Source organism: Bombus vosnesenskii, unplaced genomic scaffold (genome assembly GCF_011952255.1).
Source record: "Bombus vosnesenskii isolate JDL3184/JDL3185 unplaced genomic scaffold, Bvos_JDL3184-5_v1.1 scf7180000014579, whole genome shotgun sequence".
NCBI classification, from domain to species: domain Eukaryota; kingdom Metazoa; phylum Arthropoda; class Insecta; order Hymenoptera; family Apidae; genus Bombus; species Bombus vosnesenskii.
Genome location: NW_022883531.1, coordinates 688,432 through 709,225, shown reverse-complemented (window position 1 = coordinate 709,225; position 20,794 = coordinate 688,432). Strand labels below are relative to the sequence as shown.

Here is a 20,794-nt window from a genome sequence, read left to right as displayed (position 1 = left end):
GAGTTGGCCCGTGTGCCGCGATTAATTGGAGGGGGCGGTAGTACCGGTGGGAGAGACTTTCGCGGGACTAGATCGCGCGCTTTTATAGTGAACTAACTCGCGCTCCCTGTGCTCGTTCGTTCGTTCGATCGATCATTGTTACTCTCGCGATCGGACAGAAAAGCTTTCGTGATTGTGTCCAGTTTGGCACATGACTCGTTTGATTGGTTAACGCGAACGTGATTCAGTCCTCTTTCCGGTTCCTGGGGAAATGAGGTGTTTGGCTGGGTACCATCGAGCACGGTAGTCGGACGGATTGAGGATCGACGAGGGGTTCACGCAGGATGACGGTGTTGCAAGTGAGAACAGATATTTACGATCAGACTCTTCTTTCAATAATAGTATGAATTTTATCGTGGAATATCGATCGGTTTATGTTAAAGCAGAATTTTGGTAGGCCATCAATCTCGCCTGTACGATATTGATATGGTTTTTGCGCGGCGTTTTCAAACTTTTCGTAAATATTGTCTTACCAGAAGTGGCTCAGCATCTTGGCGAACCTTTCACGTACAAACTTTCTACGGTTGTTTAGTGATTTGAAATCATTGACCGTGCAGAAATCGTATTTCTGCGTCGAAGGATCAATTTAAAATTCAAGTAGGTCAACTATTGCCTCGAATATCCAGCTCGTGATAAGATAAGATCCGCTATTAGAAAGGCGAGAGAGCGAGAAGACACCCTGATCGTCTTCGTCGTAACCGCGTGTAAAGATGCACACCACGAGATTCGCTTGTTGTGGCCGAACTTTCTACATCCTCTTTTTCTGGAACTGCGACTCGTCTCGCGAACTACTGCTTAGAATCCTCGTAAACCTGATTATCAGCATGCTTATTTATCGTCTCTATATAATTAGAACATGTAGAAGAAATCGCGGTAGCATTAACAGCACATCCTAATTGAGGTCAGCTGAATCACTTTTATGACACTTATAATGACTTATAGTAGTTGCAAGGAATTTACTGCAATCGCGAGCCCTCGTTGCCTTGGATGATCCCATTGGAGTCACATATCGTGAAAGTAGGTTGTACATTTATTCAAATACTTTGCACACGTTCTTCTTCACCGCGTTATTATCGCTTTCGTCACTCTGCTCTTCGAAGAGAAAGTAATCATCCGTCTCATACGAGTGGATTATGCTTGGTTAATTAGCGCCTCCCAGTTTGGAACCGAATAGACGTTTTATTCGTCGAGACAAGAGTGAATAGGAAGAAGTTGAACGAACATGGAGACGCGAGTAAAGGAAATCCGTAAACCCGACTTGGGTTCATTCACGAGATCGTAGCCGTCGGCGAGACAGGTCCACGTCCTTGCCCCGGGCTGATGTAACGTTTGCCTCAACTAACGTCTGCTTCTTGCCGGGTTGCTCTGTCATTGCGTAACGAATCACCAGTCTGTGTGTCAGGAGTACGATTAACATCCGATCGATCCAATCGTACGATTACTATCCGAAAGATATTTGATAGAAATTTGATAGAAATTCTAATAATCGTTTTAAAACTATAATTTATGGGCAAAGTCTTAGACTTCATCGATTGTTGCGTAACGTAATGAATAATATCGATCGAAGAAACTAAGAGAAAACTTTTAAGATCAGACCAGAACAATAAGAGTAATTCGTTTCAGCCGCGGAAATCGCTTAAGTGCGCTCGAAAATTCAAACAAGCATTGTAAAATAACACTGCAAACGACATCGCTTAATTTCTCTTTTATGCACTTTTTGCATAAGAGCCCTGTCCAATGCAGTCACGCACGAAAAACGTCATTAACCCTTGTCTGAAATGAAAACGGTTACTGATCCTAGTCACGCGATCGGAATTAGATAGCGACTTGCGAAATCATTGGTGGGGATATTAATCCTTACTTGGCGAACAACTAACAAGAAATTATCGCGACACTTGACTCTCTAGATGTTTTCGATTTCGTATAAATATCTCGCTATCACGAGACTCTGATTTCTAAAGAACTTATTACACGTTAATTGCCCTAAGACGAGAAGTACTGGTTATGCAAAACGCATTAGTGAACGTATATTACGTTTAGCAACGTGAAAATGGGAGGTTCTTAGTGGCATTAACTGATCTCCAGCTATATTTCAACTAACAACTGGAGTTTGAATTCATTGGATAACTAGTGAACGCGATTAACGATTCGAAATCAGTTTCCCTGATCGCGGTGAATCGGTTGCCCTCTTAACACCGGTCATAGGTGTGCGTTCTCGCTTTCTAATCTAACCGTCAAGTAATCGACAGCGACATTGACGTTTCCACGAGCGTTCGGCTCGAGTATCGAATAAGAATTGCAACGAATGCAAAAGGTTTTCTCAGGGTATATTTTTTTTTCTTATGTACGTATGTCGAAAGTAGTTGGTGAGAGTAACGCAGCTAGTCGGATACGGAGATATTTTTGATCAATTTCGGGGGATCTAGTGCGTGAACAAGAAACGATTCGTACAATTATGGTATCTTAAATTGATTTTAGACGTGTTGCGATAGAAAATGTTTTTACATACACATTCCGCGGTTTGCGTTCCTCAGAGACATGGTTTTTCTTTTTTTGATATTCGATCGTGATAATATTTCCATATTATCAAGGAATATTACTTATGCGTGAATTGATTGCTCGAGGAAGTAGAAACGTTGGAAAATCAACGTTACGTCGTGTCGTTACGAGGTGTGACGAAAAAGCTCTATAAATCATTTTCGAGCCGCCAGAAGAAATATTGGTCACGTCGACGTATGAGATTAATGTGAAACAGGTTGCACGAATGTGCTATTTCCGAGCAGCCTCTTTGACGCAAAGAGTTTTGAAATCCTTTCTCGTCCTAAACGATGTCATTTCTCCTATTTTTCTGATTTCCAATACCGTTTAAAAACAGCAACAAATAAATCGACGGCCATTAATATTCGAAAAAAAAAAAAAAAAACGGAATCCATCGATTGCACGTAAACGATTCATGGGTCGAAATAAATCGCGCTCGGTATATCGTGGTCGATTAGTCATACGGCTGAAAGGTCGATTTCATCGTTTTATTGTATTAGGCTTTTGTTTTTCCTCGTCGCCAAGCGGTAACTGCGATCGTGGCCGCTTGTAAATCACTAAATTCGATTCAGGAACTGCGTACATAGCTTTCGATATCGTGAGTAGGATTGTTTCCCGATTTTGTACGCTTTTTGTATAGTATCCATGGCAAAATACAAAAAAGAAAAACGCTATTTCTGCGTAAACGATTAAAAAATGTAAAATCTCCTTGATCTTTAGTTTCTCGAGCATTTGATATTTAATTATATCGGAAGAATAAATAACTTTTATAGATATTAAATTCTTAGATTACGTTCAGGAATATTATTACATAGATTTCGATTTCGATTTCATAAAATTGATTCCTGATTTCTACACTTCTCTCATAATATCTATAACATAATACAAACAAAACACTACTTCCTGCACGAATGACTGAAAACATGAAACTTTTCCGATACTCAATTTTTCAATAATTTGATAATTAGTTGCACAGAAAGAATAAATAACTTTCAAGTCAGAAACATTTAGCTCGTTATATATTTCCTGCAGGGCGAAAGTGGTCCGGGGAACGGATTGGAAAGGAGAGAAGAGCTATCATTTCGCTGGTGGTCTTTTATTTTTTAAAAACCCCCTGGTGAATGGTGGCGATTTTTCCGCCTTGGAAAGGTGCGGAACCGATGGAGAAACGTTTCTTCGTGCTTTTCACCGGTAACTGTCGAACCGTAACCGCGTACGCGGTCGGAAGTATCCCTTCCTTTCTTGTTCTCTGCGAACTAGTTCACCCTTTTCACGCGCTGCCTCCGTTGCTACTGACGTAATATTATCATGTAACCGAACTCTAAACGAAAATCGAAATTGCCAGTAGCCAGCAAATCTTCTCGCGTTATACGAGATGAAGGTAAATAGATGTTGCCGGATGCTAGACTGCCCTACAATGGAGCGGCTCGACCAGTCACGATAAGATAACATCGATATGAAAGGGAAAGTGTACGTTGGAATATATAGTAAGATATTTGAGTAACTAAGCTACTCGAGTCTCTCACTCGGCTAAGTCAACTAAGTTTCAACATCTTAACGTTTGACTTTGAATTTTGCGCAGAATTACGAAAATTGTTGCGTATACGAGACTGTTAACGTTTAATACAATAGCAGCGATCGAATTTAGCAAATTACAAAGCAAATTGCTTAGCCTTATCCTATTAACTGAAATAACGTTATCTTAGTCTATATCGACCAACTATTGGAGGATTTGGGAGCACAGAGATAGAAATTCAATAGGTAGGACGAGGCAATCGTTCCACTTTCTAATTACGAAGACGTTCGTTGTCCAACAGCTTTGGCCCTCATTTCGCGCAATAATTGGCCCGGCGCCAAGGACGAAGTCCAACACGAGGATTGCACGAGCGACACACGCAGGATGAAAACGCAATCGGGGATGTTCGCTTTCACTCGATCGCACAATTCTATAAGAGCCTCTGAATCAGAACGATGCCTCTGTCGTAATATTGGCACACGAAAGATTTGAACACTTAGCGTATATGCAACATACTAGTAGTACAATAGTGGCTACATTACAATAGCTCCTATATCCATATTTAACGTGTTAAATAAAACATTTTGAAGTTTTATTAATGGTGATACAAGTCACTACCATTAGCCATCGAGGGAACGTTTCCGTTACCTATATTTTGTTCCGTTAGAAATACACGTTGCAACAGTTGCACGAGCAACGAATAAATAATTTACCGTGAATCTGAGAGAATATCGTTCGAGGTCAAGAATATCATCTTAAATCTGATCCTCGCAATAATTATTCCCTGTTATCAAGAGGCGATCTGCAGATTTCTGCCAAGATGTTTGCGTGCCGAACAATGCTTCGAGACATCGCAATAGTCTTTTCTCTTGCAGCACGTGCATATTTTTCTGATACTCTCTGAAATCGTAACACGTGCATTATACAGTTTTCTCCGGGTACACGAATCAAATTTATATTACTCTCAGTTGTTCTCTCTTCTTCGTTGGCCACGAACAACAACGAATTCCGTAACGCCGATAGAAGGTTTCTCCTCGTTCCGGTGCACGCGGTGGCGTCGTTTCGCTCTCAGAGAACGCATTCCGTCGAATTTTCTGAACAGTCGACCTCGATTATCGCGCTACACGTTTCACAATTGCACCGTCGCCACCTTTCTGAAAGGACTCCCGGTTCACGTTCCACAAGTCGACACGATGTTTCCTATTTCTTTCGTCTTTTCGCTTCACAAAACCAGGCTGATGAATTTTCTATTGTAATAAACCGGTCGCGTGTATTACCAATAGCGTTCCTAGAAGCAATTTACACTGACTGCAAGAAGTATGTATATACCATTGTTCTTATTACAGCGCAATACATACCAAATAATCAGGACTGAGTATATTAAATTTCATTTAGTAGTACTTTCACACGATTGAAAACGTCTGATATTACGACGAACAGTACAAGTATCTTTTATAGCCACTGTACTTTTCACGGTTTGTGTAAGATTAGCATATAAGCTAAAAGGAATTTTCTATCAAAATTTCAACGATGTAGATTTCGATGCCATAGAAGAATGTCGAACGTTGAATTTTAGGCGAATGGATGTTGTGTAAGCAGTAGTAGCTACATTGCAATGAACGCATTGCGTTCCCGAGTGTGCATCATATCTTCGCCGATGTCGAAATTAGGCGCCTGCGGCGTTTGCAACACGCGAACCGAAAACTCACAGAAACATAACCTGTTTGCACAAATCTGTTCACTTGGGTTCGTGTTAATTGAATTTCATTGCGTTGCACACGCTATTAGTAAAAACTCTTAACCCATCGACTTAGTTTGTTGCAATTTTTCCTTCCGTATATCTTGCGAAGGATTCAATTTTCTATCGGAAAATTAGAAAATGTGTAACATAGCCTTTCAAAATCCTTTCTAAATATGCGATACAATAGAAGCTTTGTTTTCATTGCCAATTAAGAAACGCTTGCAGGGAAATTTCTCTGCATCGTGTAATTACCGTTGCTCGCTTCAATTTTCTAATTGTCTGGAGGCACTAACGCGGAGAGAAAAAATAGTTTTACGAGAAAACGACGGGTTTACGGTGGTACTAATACACGAGTAGCACATGACAGAAAAGTAAAAGCGAGAAGATAATATTTTGCATGGGCACGATGTGGGCGTGTTGTAACAATAGCTATCTGAAGTGCAGTCGTGTGTACATGTAAGATAGGAGCATTCCACTGTACGGTGACAAAAATACTCGTGTAAATTAACCGTTTGACTCCCGTGCTTTATTACGAGCGTACAAACTTCGGTTTACTTTATGGTGGCATAAAAAATTAGATTTGCAACCTATAGATATAGTTAAGAACAACTTACGAGAACAAGATCATTGGAGCGTAAATGCACACATGGAAGTACACAGAAATAATACTTCTAACTAATATCGAAGATGTTGTTATTTGCAACTAGTATTATAAGATTCGAACAAATATTTATTTCTTAGCAATATTTTAATGTCAGTGATACCTTGAAGTGTCTTCGCAACGTAAGAAATTAAGAAAGTGAAAAGACGAGGAAGAGACAAGGAAGAGACAAGGAAGAGAAATTTCATTGCTGTTATCTACATGAGCGTCGCTAATGCCAGAAATGCTAGACAATTCCGCGACACGCCTAATTTACCTAACGTGTAACTAGTCAATTTTGCGTGAATATTTCCCGAAACGATAATTCCAACGATCCTCTGTATTAGAACCGTCTACCAAACGAGCTGAAACGAGTAATTGCCTGAGAAGAGCGTTCTCCATTGGCGAAACGACGGAAAACTCCACGTACTTTCGTTCGTAGACGTATGTTTCTTCACGTTATGCAACGAACGCATCCGGCTTCCACAGATGCGACCGAATAGCATCGTCATTAATGATGTAAACGTTGGAAAAAAGCGACTGCAGAGGAACAAATCGTTTCTCTGAATATTAAACGCGGAAGCACTCGTCGGAACACTCGAGCGTACGCTTTAAGCGTTTCGCTACGCGATCTCTGCTAATGGATCCAAAACGCTATGCACTCGAGATACATCTCGTATGCTCACTTGACGCACGGAGAAACTCGAGACGCGGTCTGTTTGTGTTTGTGACAATCGAGAGATCATTGTTTTGACAAGAGACTGGTTTTCACTCGAAGCATCGTCCCTTTCGCCTCGTGTTCAATTCGATATCGATTGCGATCGAATGATCGTGAAATTTGTTGGTAGATAATGTTACGGAATGAATTAAGGAGCTTTCTGAAAAATGGCTTATAAAATCTATCGTAAATACTCTTCGGGTCTAGTCAGTTTGGATAAAATACAGCTATTTTGTCAGTCAAAGTCGTTTGATCCGACACGTAACATCGTATCAAAACGGTAGATATCAGGGAAAGTAACCATTACATTGATTTAATGATACGCTCAGTTAGATCTACATCGATGCTTATCGATCAGGCAACGCGAGAACAAATCGTGTTCGACATTTTGTGATGAATCGCGCTCTGTACGAAGGATGTCGTAAGGTGTGAGATATCGGAGAACGAGCAAAACTCGCAGACCGCGGGCGAATTAGAGAGAAAATAATGAAACGGGTCGACCCGGTCTTTTATTGATCATCGAGGAGAAAGGAAACTGTTATTCTTCCTGGAAATAGTCGCAGGTTGATAAATCTATTGCTTCAAGAGTTGGAGAGAAGTCGTGTAAGTGTACATTGGTACATTGTGTAGTAAAGCACTAGTATTTCACAAACTTTCAAATTGCGTATAAAAAATGTCAAACTAATTACAAGATTAGGTGAATTACACCCACGAAAATATTTGTAGAGTCAGTGGAATAATTTCCCTGAAAGGCTAGTACTATCACCCATAAGTCATACATTTTTCATTCCAGGATACGTATTTAAAGCTTTGTGCTTGACGCGTGAACCGAATTCTGTTTAACAACGAAACAGCTAACTCAATTCTACGGTTAAATTTCCACCACTTTGCGAAAATGATTTCAGATTATCGTACTGTAAATAGATGCAGCGCAAAATTAAGTCTTCGATTTAGGCCGCTTATACAATCAGCGGCACGAATGTTGATTAATTCACGCGTGGAAAACTCGACGCAGATTTTCTGATTACCTCCGATTCCTGGTTTTCCTCTGCATTTCGTGCGCCGCTTCACCCCGACAAATATGCAATATGTTTACGATTATTTCGCAACGAATGCAAAGCATAAATTACATCGCCCCGCGCTCGTTCGAGTAGCCACCGTGCGCTACGTGCAGTTCTCGTGATCATCGACGCGCGTTGCCTTAGATATCACAGCGGCGTGATCTATCGTCACGGTGTACGAACATGTGTGCCGTGGTTTGTGGGCGACCTCGTGCCTCTGTACCTACGATAGAACGCGCGTGACTTTTCCAGCAGAATTCCTTTAAAATCGCTCTCTTCCATGTTTAAGGTGCCTCTTCAATGTCGTTTCTCTCGCCTGAAGAACAAATTGGGTTAACTTGTCTGTCTAAGAGTTGCAAAAGTTAGATTATATAAAAGTATTTTAGTTCAAAGAGAACCAGGAAAATCTCTTGAGTCATAAATTTTTGTTTCCATCTTACACTGCAATTTGTCTTAATATATTACAAGATATTTTGTTTGTTGAAACAAGAGTGAGATTCGGAAATAAAAGTTCGAGGATCGTAGCAGGCTTAAAGTATGTAGGCGTTCTGTATTCTTCGTCGTTTAATTGCACTTCCAAGGTGTTACGTTTGAATAAAATCATATTTTGAAACATTCTGTAGTAGCCACTCGATAATCAGATACGTGTAGGTATTCGCGTTCGCCGTGTTACCTCGACCTTGCTTTTCTATTCCTCTCGTTCTTCTGAACGAACATACATAACGATCTTCATACACCTTGAGATTTTCATACCTTCATCGACATATGAAGCATTTTATGTGATTTCTCGTTTTAAAATGGGATTTTTTCACTTTTTGACAGAAGAAGATGGGCTTGAAGAAAACTGGAGGTAGTATCGGTATTTGAGAAACGACTTGTCGCATTTTTCTCACCGTTCGGTTTCAGCAGCGTAATTATGGCGGATTTATTCATGCAGGCAGCTATGGCTAATTAGAACCGATGCCAATCAACTCGACTTCTGGCAGTTTGCGAGACTATATCATTAAACTGTCTTTCTCTTTTCTCGTTTCAATCAACCCCGTTGAAAGTTGTGACAAGAAAACCCAGCGTGGCGTAACACTATCCTCGTCATAGAGTATCTCGTTGGTAAATCAACGTAACGTCTCACCAGATTATGTTAGATCGAGCGATTCCATCTAAGCGACATTTTGCAATCGCTGGTTTTAGGATTTGAAGTATCGGATTAGTAGGAAAATGATAACACAAAATAAAATACGAGCCATTCGAGGCTTTTCTTACTACGATCAAACACCGACGTTATTTTCTCACCAGTCTAATACATTGGGAATTCTCAGTTGGAAACTATTTACTGTGATGTATCGTAGACCGGAGTTCTCATAACGGAGCAACAATTAATCGCCTTGACATTGTGCTAGACGTTAAGAAAGAAATCGCGAGGCAATGACGTGTCACGCTGCTCACCTTGCTTTCGATACAGAAAGTCGATAGAAGAATGAGCGTGCTCACGTTCATTTAAACTTTAAATAATCAGCCATGATCGAGTGAGCAATTGTTCGATAGCATTAACCGACGTTCCCAAGCCCGTAACGTCGATGGAATCCTCATCGAGCGAACTGTAAAATCGCGTAATGATTTCGTCAGATTTTACGTAAGACTCGATGAAAAGCGAGAAGATCGTCATTTGTCAGATGATACAAAACAGCTTCCTCCACGCTTGTTTTCAAGAGAGAAGGTGTTTCTTCTATTTCCGAATCGGCGATTCACAGAGAGTTTACGTCACTTTCACGACTCTGTGTATTTCCTTTTTAAGACTTCTTTCGGGCACACGATTCCTCGTTAAGTGATAACACCTTGGGAATATTTATGGCTTTTTGCGAGAACCACGATCGAGAAGCAGAAACCTGTTGCGAGATTGAAATGTTCTGTCGAAAGAGTAATTAACATCTCACTTGTGTTACATAGTCGATGGAAACGGAAGTGCTATTGCTGCTGTTTTTTAAGGGAGTACTGTAGTCTAGAACGTCGTTTTAACCGTTTCGATAACCTATACTCTCATAAAGTGCCAACAGAAATCGATTTTTTGCAAATTCCATGCTAGAACAATACCTTAATTGAGATAGGAGTCTAAATTTACGATGTTCCATAAGTCTCGAACATAATCTATTTCTGGAATCCTTTCCACTCTAAATGCCATAAATACCTACGAGCACGTAACAGAAATAGTTATCTACGAGGCAAACAAATCAATTAAAAATAAAACCATTGCAATTCATCAGAGTCGAATGGAACAGTTTGCGGTAAAGTGGCACCGTATTGCCATTTGCCCTCAACATTCTCCATAATTTGTCCTAGTTAATTTATCAAGTAACACTTTAGTCATACCTTATCGTTTAATGGCGAATGCTAAGGAAGTCGGGTGACTTTAGATCGGATGGAAACGTTGAATAGGCAACCTGTATACAATCTGTCAGGATGGTGATTTTATTCCGCGGCTATTGTCCCATAAATTCTGCTGCATTGTTAACGCTCGTAAAAATTGTCATGTGCTTTCAACTCTATATAAGACTTTTCTCGATCGTAAATCATCCGAACGAGGTTACCATTCTGCGGTTAGGCGCGTTTTCAGATCGTTTAACGAAACTTTCGAGTCTCGTTGACCGTTCTCCGTTGTATAGTAGAATTCGCGACGTTAATAGCGACGCAGCTTCCGATATTGGAACCAGCTTAGAGCCAATATTCTCGTCGAATCGTTGCAATCGCCTCTAGAGACTTGATTAAAACTGATTGCGAGAATTTCCATTTTTATTTATGGCGTATTTTTTTTCGTGAGACTTTCAACTTTTTACACGAAGATTGAGAAACGGTGAAAGCAGATTCAAGAATGTAATAATTTGTCCGCGATGCTGGATACGTTAGTTAGTTTGTCGAACGTTTTATAAGCATAAAAAGGATAGCTAAGAACAGAGGGACATACGTGTTGATCTACTGGCAGTGAAAAAATTCAAATAAAAAATAAAGCACGTATTGAATCAATCTGTTTATTTCAGACAATTCTGGTGACCTTGGTTTTAATGAGCCTGGCAGTGGCTTCGTCCCAGGACTACAGTCAGCTGTTCGCAGGATTCGGGCCTTACCTGAGGCAATCAGCGGTAATGCGAGATCCACGATCGAACAGAGGTAAGTATGTTAATTCTTTATCCTCGGAACCCTTCTCATGTTCTCGATATACTACCTTTCAATCAATTCGATCAATTCGACGCGGGTCTTGATTCCAATTCCAACTCGAACCCTGTCGATCATAATTTTCGCCACGAGTACGAAGCATCGATTCGTGAATTCGCGGTTAATTCCATATCCGCTGTCCATGTTCCCGACGAAGCGTGACGCTGCTACTAAACGAGATTATCTTTGCATTCCGAAGGTTCGAAAGCAAGCACAGAAATTACGATCAATAGCGGAAGAGGGAACTAATCGCAATAGTCTGATCGATATCGAGCGCGTTGCGTTTACCAGTTCAGGTTTATGGACGTTCAGTTAAACTATCAATGGCTCGTGATTAGAATAATTCGTTTCGGGTAAAAGGAAAGTGGTCGTATATGTTCCAGTCAGTTTCTCGATCGATTTCTACAAGCTGTCGTGAATCATCGTGTTATTTCAAACTTGGTCAATCAATTTTAGAAACTTTATGGTATCTCACGTCCATCAGCGTGAAATCTTGCAATTTACGATTGACGGATAGAGCGTCGTTCGTCGCGATAATGAGGCCTCTCGTCGCCTATTCGTATTCTAAGGTCAACATTGCAGCTGTGACATTTGCCTACGCCATGTGTGTGAGCCCAATGCACGCTTAACCAGGATACGCGATCCTTGCAATCGAATGGAACGCGGCGCGTTTACGCACGGAATGGGTGCCAAGTTCAGTCTCGCCAAAGTGTTGCTAACAGTGCGCTGAATCGTATTGAAACTGGTCGTTTTATAGCGACCGAGTATTAGATAACAATTTTTTCTTCCTTCCAGAATTCTTCAAACACAAGTCTACGTTATTGTGCATGGAGACTGGAACTAACTAGATTATGAGAAAAAGTAAGCCGACTGCGTAAAGAGCTCGGCTCATTAGCGAAGCATAGATAGAAGTATGGCGAGTACATAGTAGCTTTGATCAGTTCGTTAGCCTCTCTTAATTAACCGGAACAATTGATCAGGTGTTTGCCACTGAGCGTCGCAATTTCGTAACAGTTTCTCGCGGCGCGATAAGCATCGCAGAGTTTGTTGCACGCTATTTCCACGCTGTACATTAGCAGAAACCATTATCTCGTATTGGCATCGATTAATAATCATTCACGCAAATTACTTCCTCATTCAGGCAGATTTCCACTGGCTTTCCTTGATAACTTGTTACCGAGAAAATAACGAAGTTTATAGATGACAATATACATACTGTATACTATAATTTAAATTCCCGTGATGCCATCATTCATCAAAAAGGTCGCGGAGAATTATTGTACATGAACATTGTGAAACGTGATTCATATTTCTGCTTCTGATCGTGATCGAACAATCGATTTAAACTAGACCAAATGCCGTCAAAGAAACGAAATATCATAGCGATACAAGAGAAAGACTTACAGAAGCCGTGAAGGCCGGATCACAAATTACGCAAAGAATTCCGTAGTCTCGAAACGATTCCTTAAGTGGTTTTCGACTTGTTTATTCTCAATAAATACAGCCATTTCTGTATTTTATAATTGAATTTGTAGTTCTTCTAATTTCTAACTGTGAACTTCGGCAGTCATCTTAAAAATTTTAAATGTGAGATAAAAACCTACATGTAGACGATTACAGATAAAAAATATATAGATCAAATATCTTTCAGAATATATTCTAAAAGTTTCACCAAAATCAGAGATTGATAGTTCAAAAATTTCATTGAAAATATACAGCTGTGTAATTTCATTGACTGGTAGCTCGAATAATCGCGAGTCACGGTTTGACAGGCATCTAACGAGCTCACTTAAAGCGTGTTTATGATTTTTCATAATCGCTGCATTCGTGGGAATGGAATTGAAACTAAGATATCGTATCTCATTGAAATTCCTGTGGATTCGAGCCGACGGACATGGAAACGGCGAGCGTCGAAATGATTGAACGTACAGTTTGATGAGTGACGGCCTCAGGCTTCGCGCAGTAGTCAGTTTTGCATACTGTGAAACGTGCAAGAGGTAGATTAATAATCAGTCGAGGATAATTGAAAAGCTGTAGAAATTGACACTGCGTTGGAGATAAGACACGTTAGTGGATCGGACAGTTCTTGTAGAAGTTATAGTTTACTGTAATGTAATAATTTGTTGCCAACTTTCCTCTTAACAGTGTTACGTTCTTTGGATAATTTCCGATCGTATCGTATTTTTCTATCGTTGGAAAATGTTTTGAATTTGAGGAAAATATACAAGAATTAATGCGCGATTTTTTGTTGCAATTGTATGGCAATAACTTTCTAAAAACGTTAGAAATTTCTTTCGCGATTGAAACTAACGCGAGTTTGAGATAGAACACGTTCGAAAACCGGATCAGGGTTAAATAATTGAGAGTTTGCAACTACTTTCAACATTTTTAACAAGGATGATTTTTCGTTCAGGTCCAGTGCTGTTCCCTCCGGGTCCCCCGCCAAATAGCGCGGACACAAGCGGAGTGATAGTAGGCGCGAGCGGATACGGATTCGTGCCACCCAACCAAGGTAAATCGTCGATTGGATTCTGAAGGGAAAATGAAACCGCTTTCGTGACGCAGAAGCAGAGAATGGCAACGAATCTGCTCTTAAAATTCAGACCTTCACCAAAGACCCCCCTCGCGGCGAGCAGTAACTTTTGGGGGTGAAACTAACCCCGAGCACTTGTCGCCGTCCTTGTGCACCTAACTTGTGAATAAAACACTATTTATTTGTTGTCACACACGTCGGATAACCCAGCCTTTTCCTTCGTTTACTTCAACATGTCCTCATGCTGCATGAAGATCTCTTTCATTGAGTATGAATGATCGATTACATCATGTAATTAGGGTGTGACTGAAGGGACACACGATGATGCTTGTGTTCATTGACACGTGCCGACTGTGTCAATTCATTGGAATCGTTTCATCATGCTGTTCATTAAACGACTCACATTCATTACGGTAACAATACTGTAATCTCTAGATTGCGGTTGTTTATTCTAGTTCACATTTCTTTTGAGCGCCACTAAAGAAATTGAACTTGGACGGAGTACTGTTTTCTCGGTTCTTACTTATTTCTGCTGCGATCGTCGAGTTTTTATATTGTACACTTGCGCTTACTTTGCCAAACAAAAAAGTTTGTAACATTTTAAGAACACGTTCGATGTAATATTAAAACAAGAATTTTCTCATATTTTGTTCAAACTTGTCATATAACGTTGGACAAAAAAAAATGGATTGAAAATGGCAGAAAGTATGTAGCAGGGTTAAATTTTTGATAAGTGCAGAAACATCCGCAATCTAGTAATCTTCGTAACACTTACCTACTCTACTTCGTCACTTTTAAATAACCTACGTGATGTTGAAGAGTTCGAAAGTTACACCGAATATCATTGAATATTCTCAATTCAACATATAGAGGATACGTTTGCAATCCTTGGCCGCTTCCGTGAAAGGCGTTCCATCTCGTTCGTGATCGTGAACTACTCAAAGGTCGACGTCCCTCCTCCCTGACCTTTCTTAAATGTTAAACACTGCGTTAAAATGCGGAAGATGGTAATATATAAACGAACATCTAACCTTCGAAGCATCAATTCCAATATTATGCAAATTTCTCGAGTCACACGAAACTTGTAAATATAGAAACACAAGACTCTTCTTCCTGCACTAACCCAAGAGTTTCTCATGCAGTCATATATTACTAATACAATAGATATTGTTTGTGCTAGTTGGTACTAATTAGTACACCCGACACTTGTCCAATTTGAAAGTGCGTCTTAACGTACGAAATTCTACTAACATTTTGTAAATAAGACATAGAAGTTGGCACGTAGAATGGTGACGTACAGGTAAGCTTAGTCTAGCATTAATTTTAGAATCTGAAGATAGATAGAGTTTGAGAATTGTTTTAGGTAAGTATTGGGTTGTAACGTAAATCCGTGTCCCGTTTTTGTATTTACTATAGCAACTGAGAAAACGGTACGAACGTATGTTACGGTCTGATAATTACGGAATGATAAATCCAGATCTTTTTCAGATAATATTCATGTAACATTTTGTTTCACTTTCGATCGTCTTAAAGGAAAAGTGTTACAAAACGAAAAAGTTATTTCCTATATTCAGAAGATCGATTATTAGGTTATTTAATAGGCCGCGTCGATAAAATATTTTACGCACTTGGAATTTAAAAAGAATTAATAAATATAAAAACTCGGTATTTTGAACTTGTCAGGGTTTTGCACCCTCTTAAGGAAAGGAAAAAAATCTTCCTCTTTATGAATCGAACCTGGGAAACAAACAAGCCACCCCTAAAATCCCCGAGGCTGACGGCGATATTTTCGCAGAAAATACCGATTCGGTTCTCGCATAAATCACATCACGGAGTAATCCACGCGCAAATGGAAGCACCGAGGGCTGCCTCTTCCGGGATTAAGTCGCCGGGATTCCTCCCCGTCCCCCTCTCTCTCTCTCTCTCTCTCTCTCGCTGTTTCTCTGGTTGATTCTCCCGGCAGAAGTTACGTGAACGAATAAAAATCTCCTCTCGTCCTTCATTATCGAAATCGTGCCGCGCCCGCCATTGGCGATCTTCGTCGTTGGGCAGAGAACAAGAGAAAGAGTAAGAGAGAGAGAGAGGAAGAGGAAGAGAATACCGGTTTCCTCGAAGAGGAGTCAGGCCTTGGGATTCACTTAAAGAACAGCGTGACGGGGAGTCAGTGAAAGTGGTTTCGTTGGCCTCGTGACTTAAACTCGTTTACGCGTAACCTCGGCTGAGGTACTTCGCGAGGCGTAACAGGTGTTACGAGGTCAGCCGGGTCAACGACAAGGTCGTCGCTTTTAGTGTCACGCTGGAAATTGTACCTCCACTCGGATCAATGTTCCTCGACTTCCCGATTCTTCGTCTCACGGTCAAGTTCGCGGTTTTAAGCTTTCTTTTCTTAACACTACGACGGCTATAAAGTTTCAAACGTAGCTGTCTTTAGCGGCTGCCGTATTTTCATCAAGAATTGATAAATTACGGTTTCGCTTTCATGCGATAGATTGTAAAATATTTTTCCGCATCTGTAAATTTAACAACCGTGTCGATGAATTTAACAGTAGAATTGAAACGTTCTTCGGGGATTTCAAAGATCAGAAAGTTTCTCCTGTAACAATGGAAATCGTATAACTTGGGTTGTTAAAAAAAAAGCCAATTTAGAAAAAAGCAAATTGTTTTGATTATATGAGAGAATAGCATCGTTCTTCGGAATAGAAAATCGATTTGCATTTTTCAGTGGTCGAACGCAACCCTGAAAGTGTTAACCAGTCGCGTAACGAAGGCAATTTTGAATTTTATAATCGTAAACAGGCGCAATTGGTCGTTGCTAGGCTTTCGCCGTTTTCTTTATCGCGACTCAACGCTGCGAACGAAGATGATATTTAATTCGTTCATTAAAGTAGACTCGTAATACGATTTCAAGTAATCGTAACGAGTTGTTATTTAATCCGTTATGAATGTGTAATGGGTACAATTTTACGAGCATGCAGTCTACTCGCGAGACAGGTTCGATCGGTGTGCAAACAGTTTCACGAATCGTTGCGCGACTTTCATACGCTGTCATTATGAGCAATAACAGTTAATCGAATTACCGAACGGACCACTTAAAGAACTATGCGCACTTTTGCCTGCAATATAATCGCAAATATTTACTCGGTTAATGAAAGTTTATTGAAAAGTGTGGTAGTGTAAACTACCTACCTTACATAATTGCAGATATATAAAATATACTCGTACTTCTCTCTAATGGAACTCCAGAATTTAATTACCGATCTTATCTCAGACAGCAATACGCAGTTAGTATTAGAACATTTAACGAGTTCGTGCCGTCCGTTTAGACGCTTTCAGCTTTGGTTTCATTCTCCTATTTATTTAATACCGAAGGGTAATTGATTTTGTACATTCAAGGTTTCAGACACCTGTTGTACCAATAGACTTTCGATTTCATCCAACAAACCACGAATTCTGTCCGCGGCTACGTAAGATTGTCACAAAGAAAGTGGTTGATTTACAAGATTAGAACTTTTTTTCGAAACCTATCAAATTATCTTCTACGATGCCAAAACGTCTGTTCTGAAGCTGGCGACGATTACCGTCGTGGCGCTTTAATGTCAAGAAAACGTGTTAAAAGTTTCGAACCATGATTGCCTGGAGATTCGTCGTGCGGCATCGAGATAACTCGAAAGATTCGCTAGCAGTGAGATAAGTAGGGCAAAGCATAATTTAATTCAGCCGCGCGAAACAGCCAGGCCAGGCCTCGTTTTCGTTAATGCTTAGCGACGAAGGTGGGTCGTTAATATGGAGATCGTCCATTCCGATGTTGTCTGCGCGTTATTCTGCAAAGTTCTAACGATGCTACCGTCTCTCGTCGAGCTTTTAACGGGCCGCGATATCGGCCTGGTCCGCCTTTTCGCGCGGAATAATCGTGCGGAAAGGAGGTAATTACGGGGTGGAAATCGGGGACAAATTCCTGGGACACAGGGAGCTACTTGAGTCGAGCGCGATTTAGGTGTTAATGATATAGTTTCGCGAACGACCGGCTGCCAGTGAAAGTTCGATCGACTTCCCTCTGCCCTCTGAACGTCTGTGATCGAGAATTGATGGTGTCGTCGTGTCGGAAAGAGAAAGGGAAACGAGACTCTTCGGTGCACGTGTTGCCCCGTAACTCGAATCGATCGTTAAACTTGAACCGCAGACACGACTTCTACGATTTCTCCACTATTCTCCAGACGCAATGCATCAAGCACCACTGCGAAGTTAAAATCTTTTCAAAATTCAATCAATGCGAACCGGAAAAAGACCGCATCGTCGAAAAGCAACCCTTGCTTGGTACGAGTACTCTTCTCTAGTCTGTTCCACTCTGAGGGGGCCTAAATTTACGCGTAGCATGACGCCCCTTCGACTGCCTAATGGATCCCACTGCCGTCTCCCTCTTGGTTAACTTTATTGTCAGCGCCGCGGTCGGCCCAGTACTGGAGCCAACGGACAGAAAAGCGAGCACTTAACAGTCAAAGGGAGAGAGAATATCGGATGTGGATGAGGTAGGGTGACTTGGGTGACGAGGGTCTTGTAATTAGCAGCTTTGAAGTGGTCCCGGGCCTGACTTCTCATTACCGGTGGTCAGGTGTCCCAGCGATTACTCGCGGAAACGAGGCTCTGCCGATTAGCCGCGCGATCCTTCGTGAAAATCGCAGCATCTCGAACTTTACCGCCTCGACGATAAGCACCCTGTTTCGCAGGAATTGCAGGAATATGCAGGATTGAACGACTGTTGAAAGAGCGATGTTGAACTAGAAAACCAAGAACGTAACACCTTTGCTACATAATGAGATTTGTCTCGTGATGCCTATTCATAACTGGTAGCATGCATTGTTTAAAGCAATGAAATATCGTCTCAATGTCTATCTATGGAAAGAAAGTTTACAAATATGTAGAACGAATATTTAGTGAAGCATGAAGTTAAATTTGAGAAAAGAGAAAGCGAAGAATTTTGTCCGGAAAGATCGAGTCTGATATGGTGAATTTAATTTGAAAGGAGAGAAAATGAATTTGAAAATTTCACGGGGTTTAAAAACGTATGTTTGAAAGGATAATGTATGGTTATGGTGATTGGTAGCGGTTCAGTATTTCCAGAAGCTGAGTAAGATTATTTTTTATATTTTGTTGCAGCTTTCTACAGGTACTTTTACTATTAACGATGGATAAAGGAGGTAATGGAGGTAAAAATATCGAGAGATTCGTGATTACTGTGTCATCATCAACGAGGAAGTGGTATGGCAAGGAGTTCTCAAGAAATTGACGAATCCGTGGCAAGGAATAATTTAGGAACAAATAATCCTGCGTCCAATTTTGTATTATATTGTATGCTTTAATTATTTTTATACTGCCTGAAGAGTTTCTAAACGTGTTTCCAACGACACTCAGGAGTATCCTTAGCAGTATTTGTACAAAGAAGTACATATCTTAAACTAATGTATCGTTATACAAACAGCGTCACTGTAGCAATTCACAACAGTGGAATCTCAATTATTTAATTCAAAATTTTGCTTTGTGTTAAAAGCTCATAGAGTATTAACTGCGGTCAAATTTATATATTGTCAGAACAGAATTCATTGCTAGAAGGGTGACATAAAAGTAAAGTATTTAATAGAATAGGAATATTACAATAATTCGATGAAATTACGTTTAAAGTAAATTTACTTTAACCTCCTTCTTAATATGTAATGGAGATTCCCCGGTTGTTAATATAACAAAAGTATAATATCTAGAATCGTTCGCTAAAAGTCGCGTATCTTTATCGATGTAGAAACGCAGTTTACGCTTCAAACATTTATCGTTCGTCGTCGTCGAGATTGCAGCCCCTACTCAATTTCCTGTACATAAACAAAGCAGATAGAAATCGAGAAGGCAAACATCAATCATTCCACGAGCGCATGCAAAGTAGCCCCTTAAAAGACGCGTGAAATTAGCGTCGTAAATATACGTAACTTCCTTGTAAAGCTGTTCCGTATCGATTTTAATACACGATACACAACGCGATCGAGTTGTTTCCAGGATTTGGCCTACGCGATTTCTCAAACGTGCTGTCGCGGTGCACGCATGCCTGCCTCGCTTTATTACGTCACATCTCGATCGATCGACCGATTGTCGGCCGTACAGCTCGGCTTAGTCATAGGCTGCACTTGAAATCGAAATGCGCGAGGCATGTAACCGGCACGCGATGCATGGGCGGGAAAATTGCGGATTGTTCCGTCGACTCGGAATACCGTTCATCGATCACAGGCCAATCTGGTTCGACCACCAGTCACGGTTAATAAGCATAATCTTATGTACATAGAACTGTACATAATTCTTGGTCCAATAAAATTATTTTGTTGTTAACAAGAACGTATCCTGGTGAATATTATGCCGTAACAATGAGAATATACAGTGGTTTGCGAAAGTATTTGAACGCTTCTGATAGAAAATTTCGATGTCAATATCATGTGTGTTGTATAAAACGCTTTGAAATCTTATTAACATTAGCTTAACTTTGAGAGCGACTACTTATCCCAGTAGAATAGTAAGCGAGTACTACTTATCTGTATACAACGTGTATAAAAATTAAGAAAAGTTATAATAAGAAGTAGGCTGAGAAGACGGTCGACACTCATAACACGGTTCCCGGTCGATTCGCGGTGAAACGGCATCTGACGATAACGAGACACGTGCAACGAGAATTCCTTTACCACGGAGTAATTAGCTCTGATTATCGAGTCCGATTCGCAAAGATGGTCTCGTTAACGTAATTACGCGCAACACGGCCACTATCTTCGTAGC

The 20,794-nt window shown here is 40.5% G+C and overlaps 1 protein-coding gene across 3 annotated transcripts in view; it reads left to right on the top strand.

The window, feature by feature from the left end:
• Nucleotides 1-20,488, top strand: part of LOC117240136 — a 35,834-nt gene extending 15,346 nt beyond the window's left edge. For all 3 annotated transcript variants that reach the window (XM_033506016.1, XM_033506014.1, XM_033506015.1), the window contains exons 5-7: nucleotides 11,283-11,412; nucleotides 13,871-13,969; nucleotides 19,145-20,488. In XM_033506016.1, coding sequence (XP_033361907.1) covers nucleotides 11,283-11,412; nucleotides 13,871-13,969; nucleotides 19,145-19,170 — 255 coding nt within the window. In that variant the 3' untranslated portion in view covers nucleotides 19,171-20,488. The remainder of the gene's footprint in view (nucleotides 1-11,282; nucleotides 11,413-13,870; nucleotides 13,970-19,144) is intronic.
• Nucleotides 20,489-20,794: the final 306 nt, after the last annotated feature.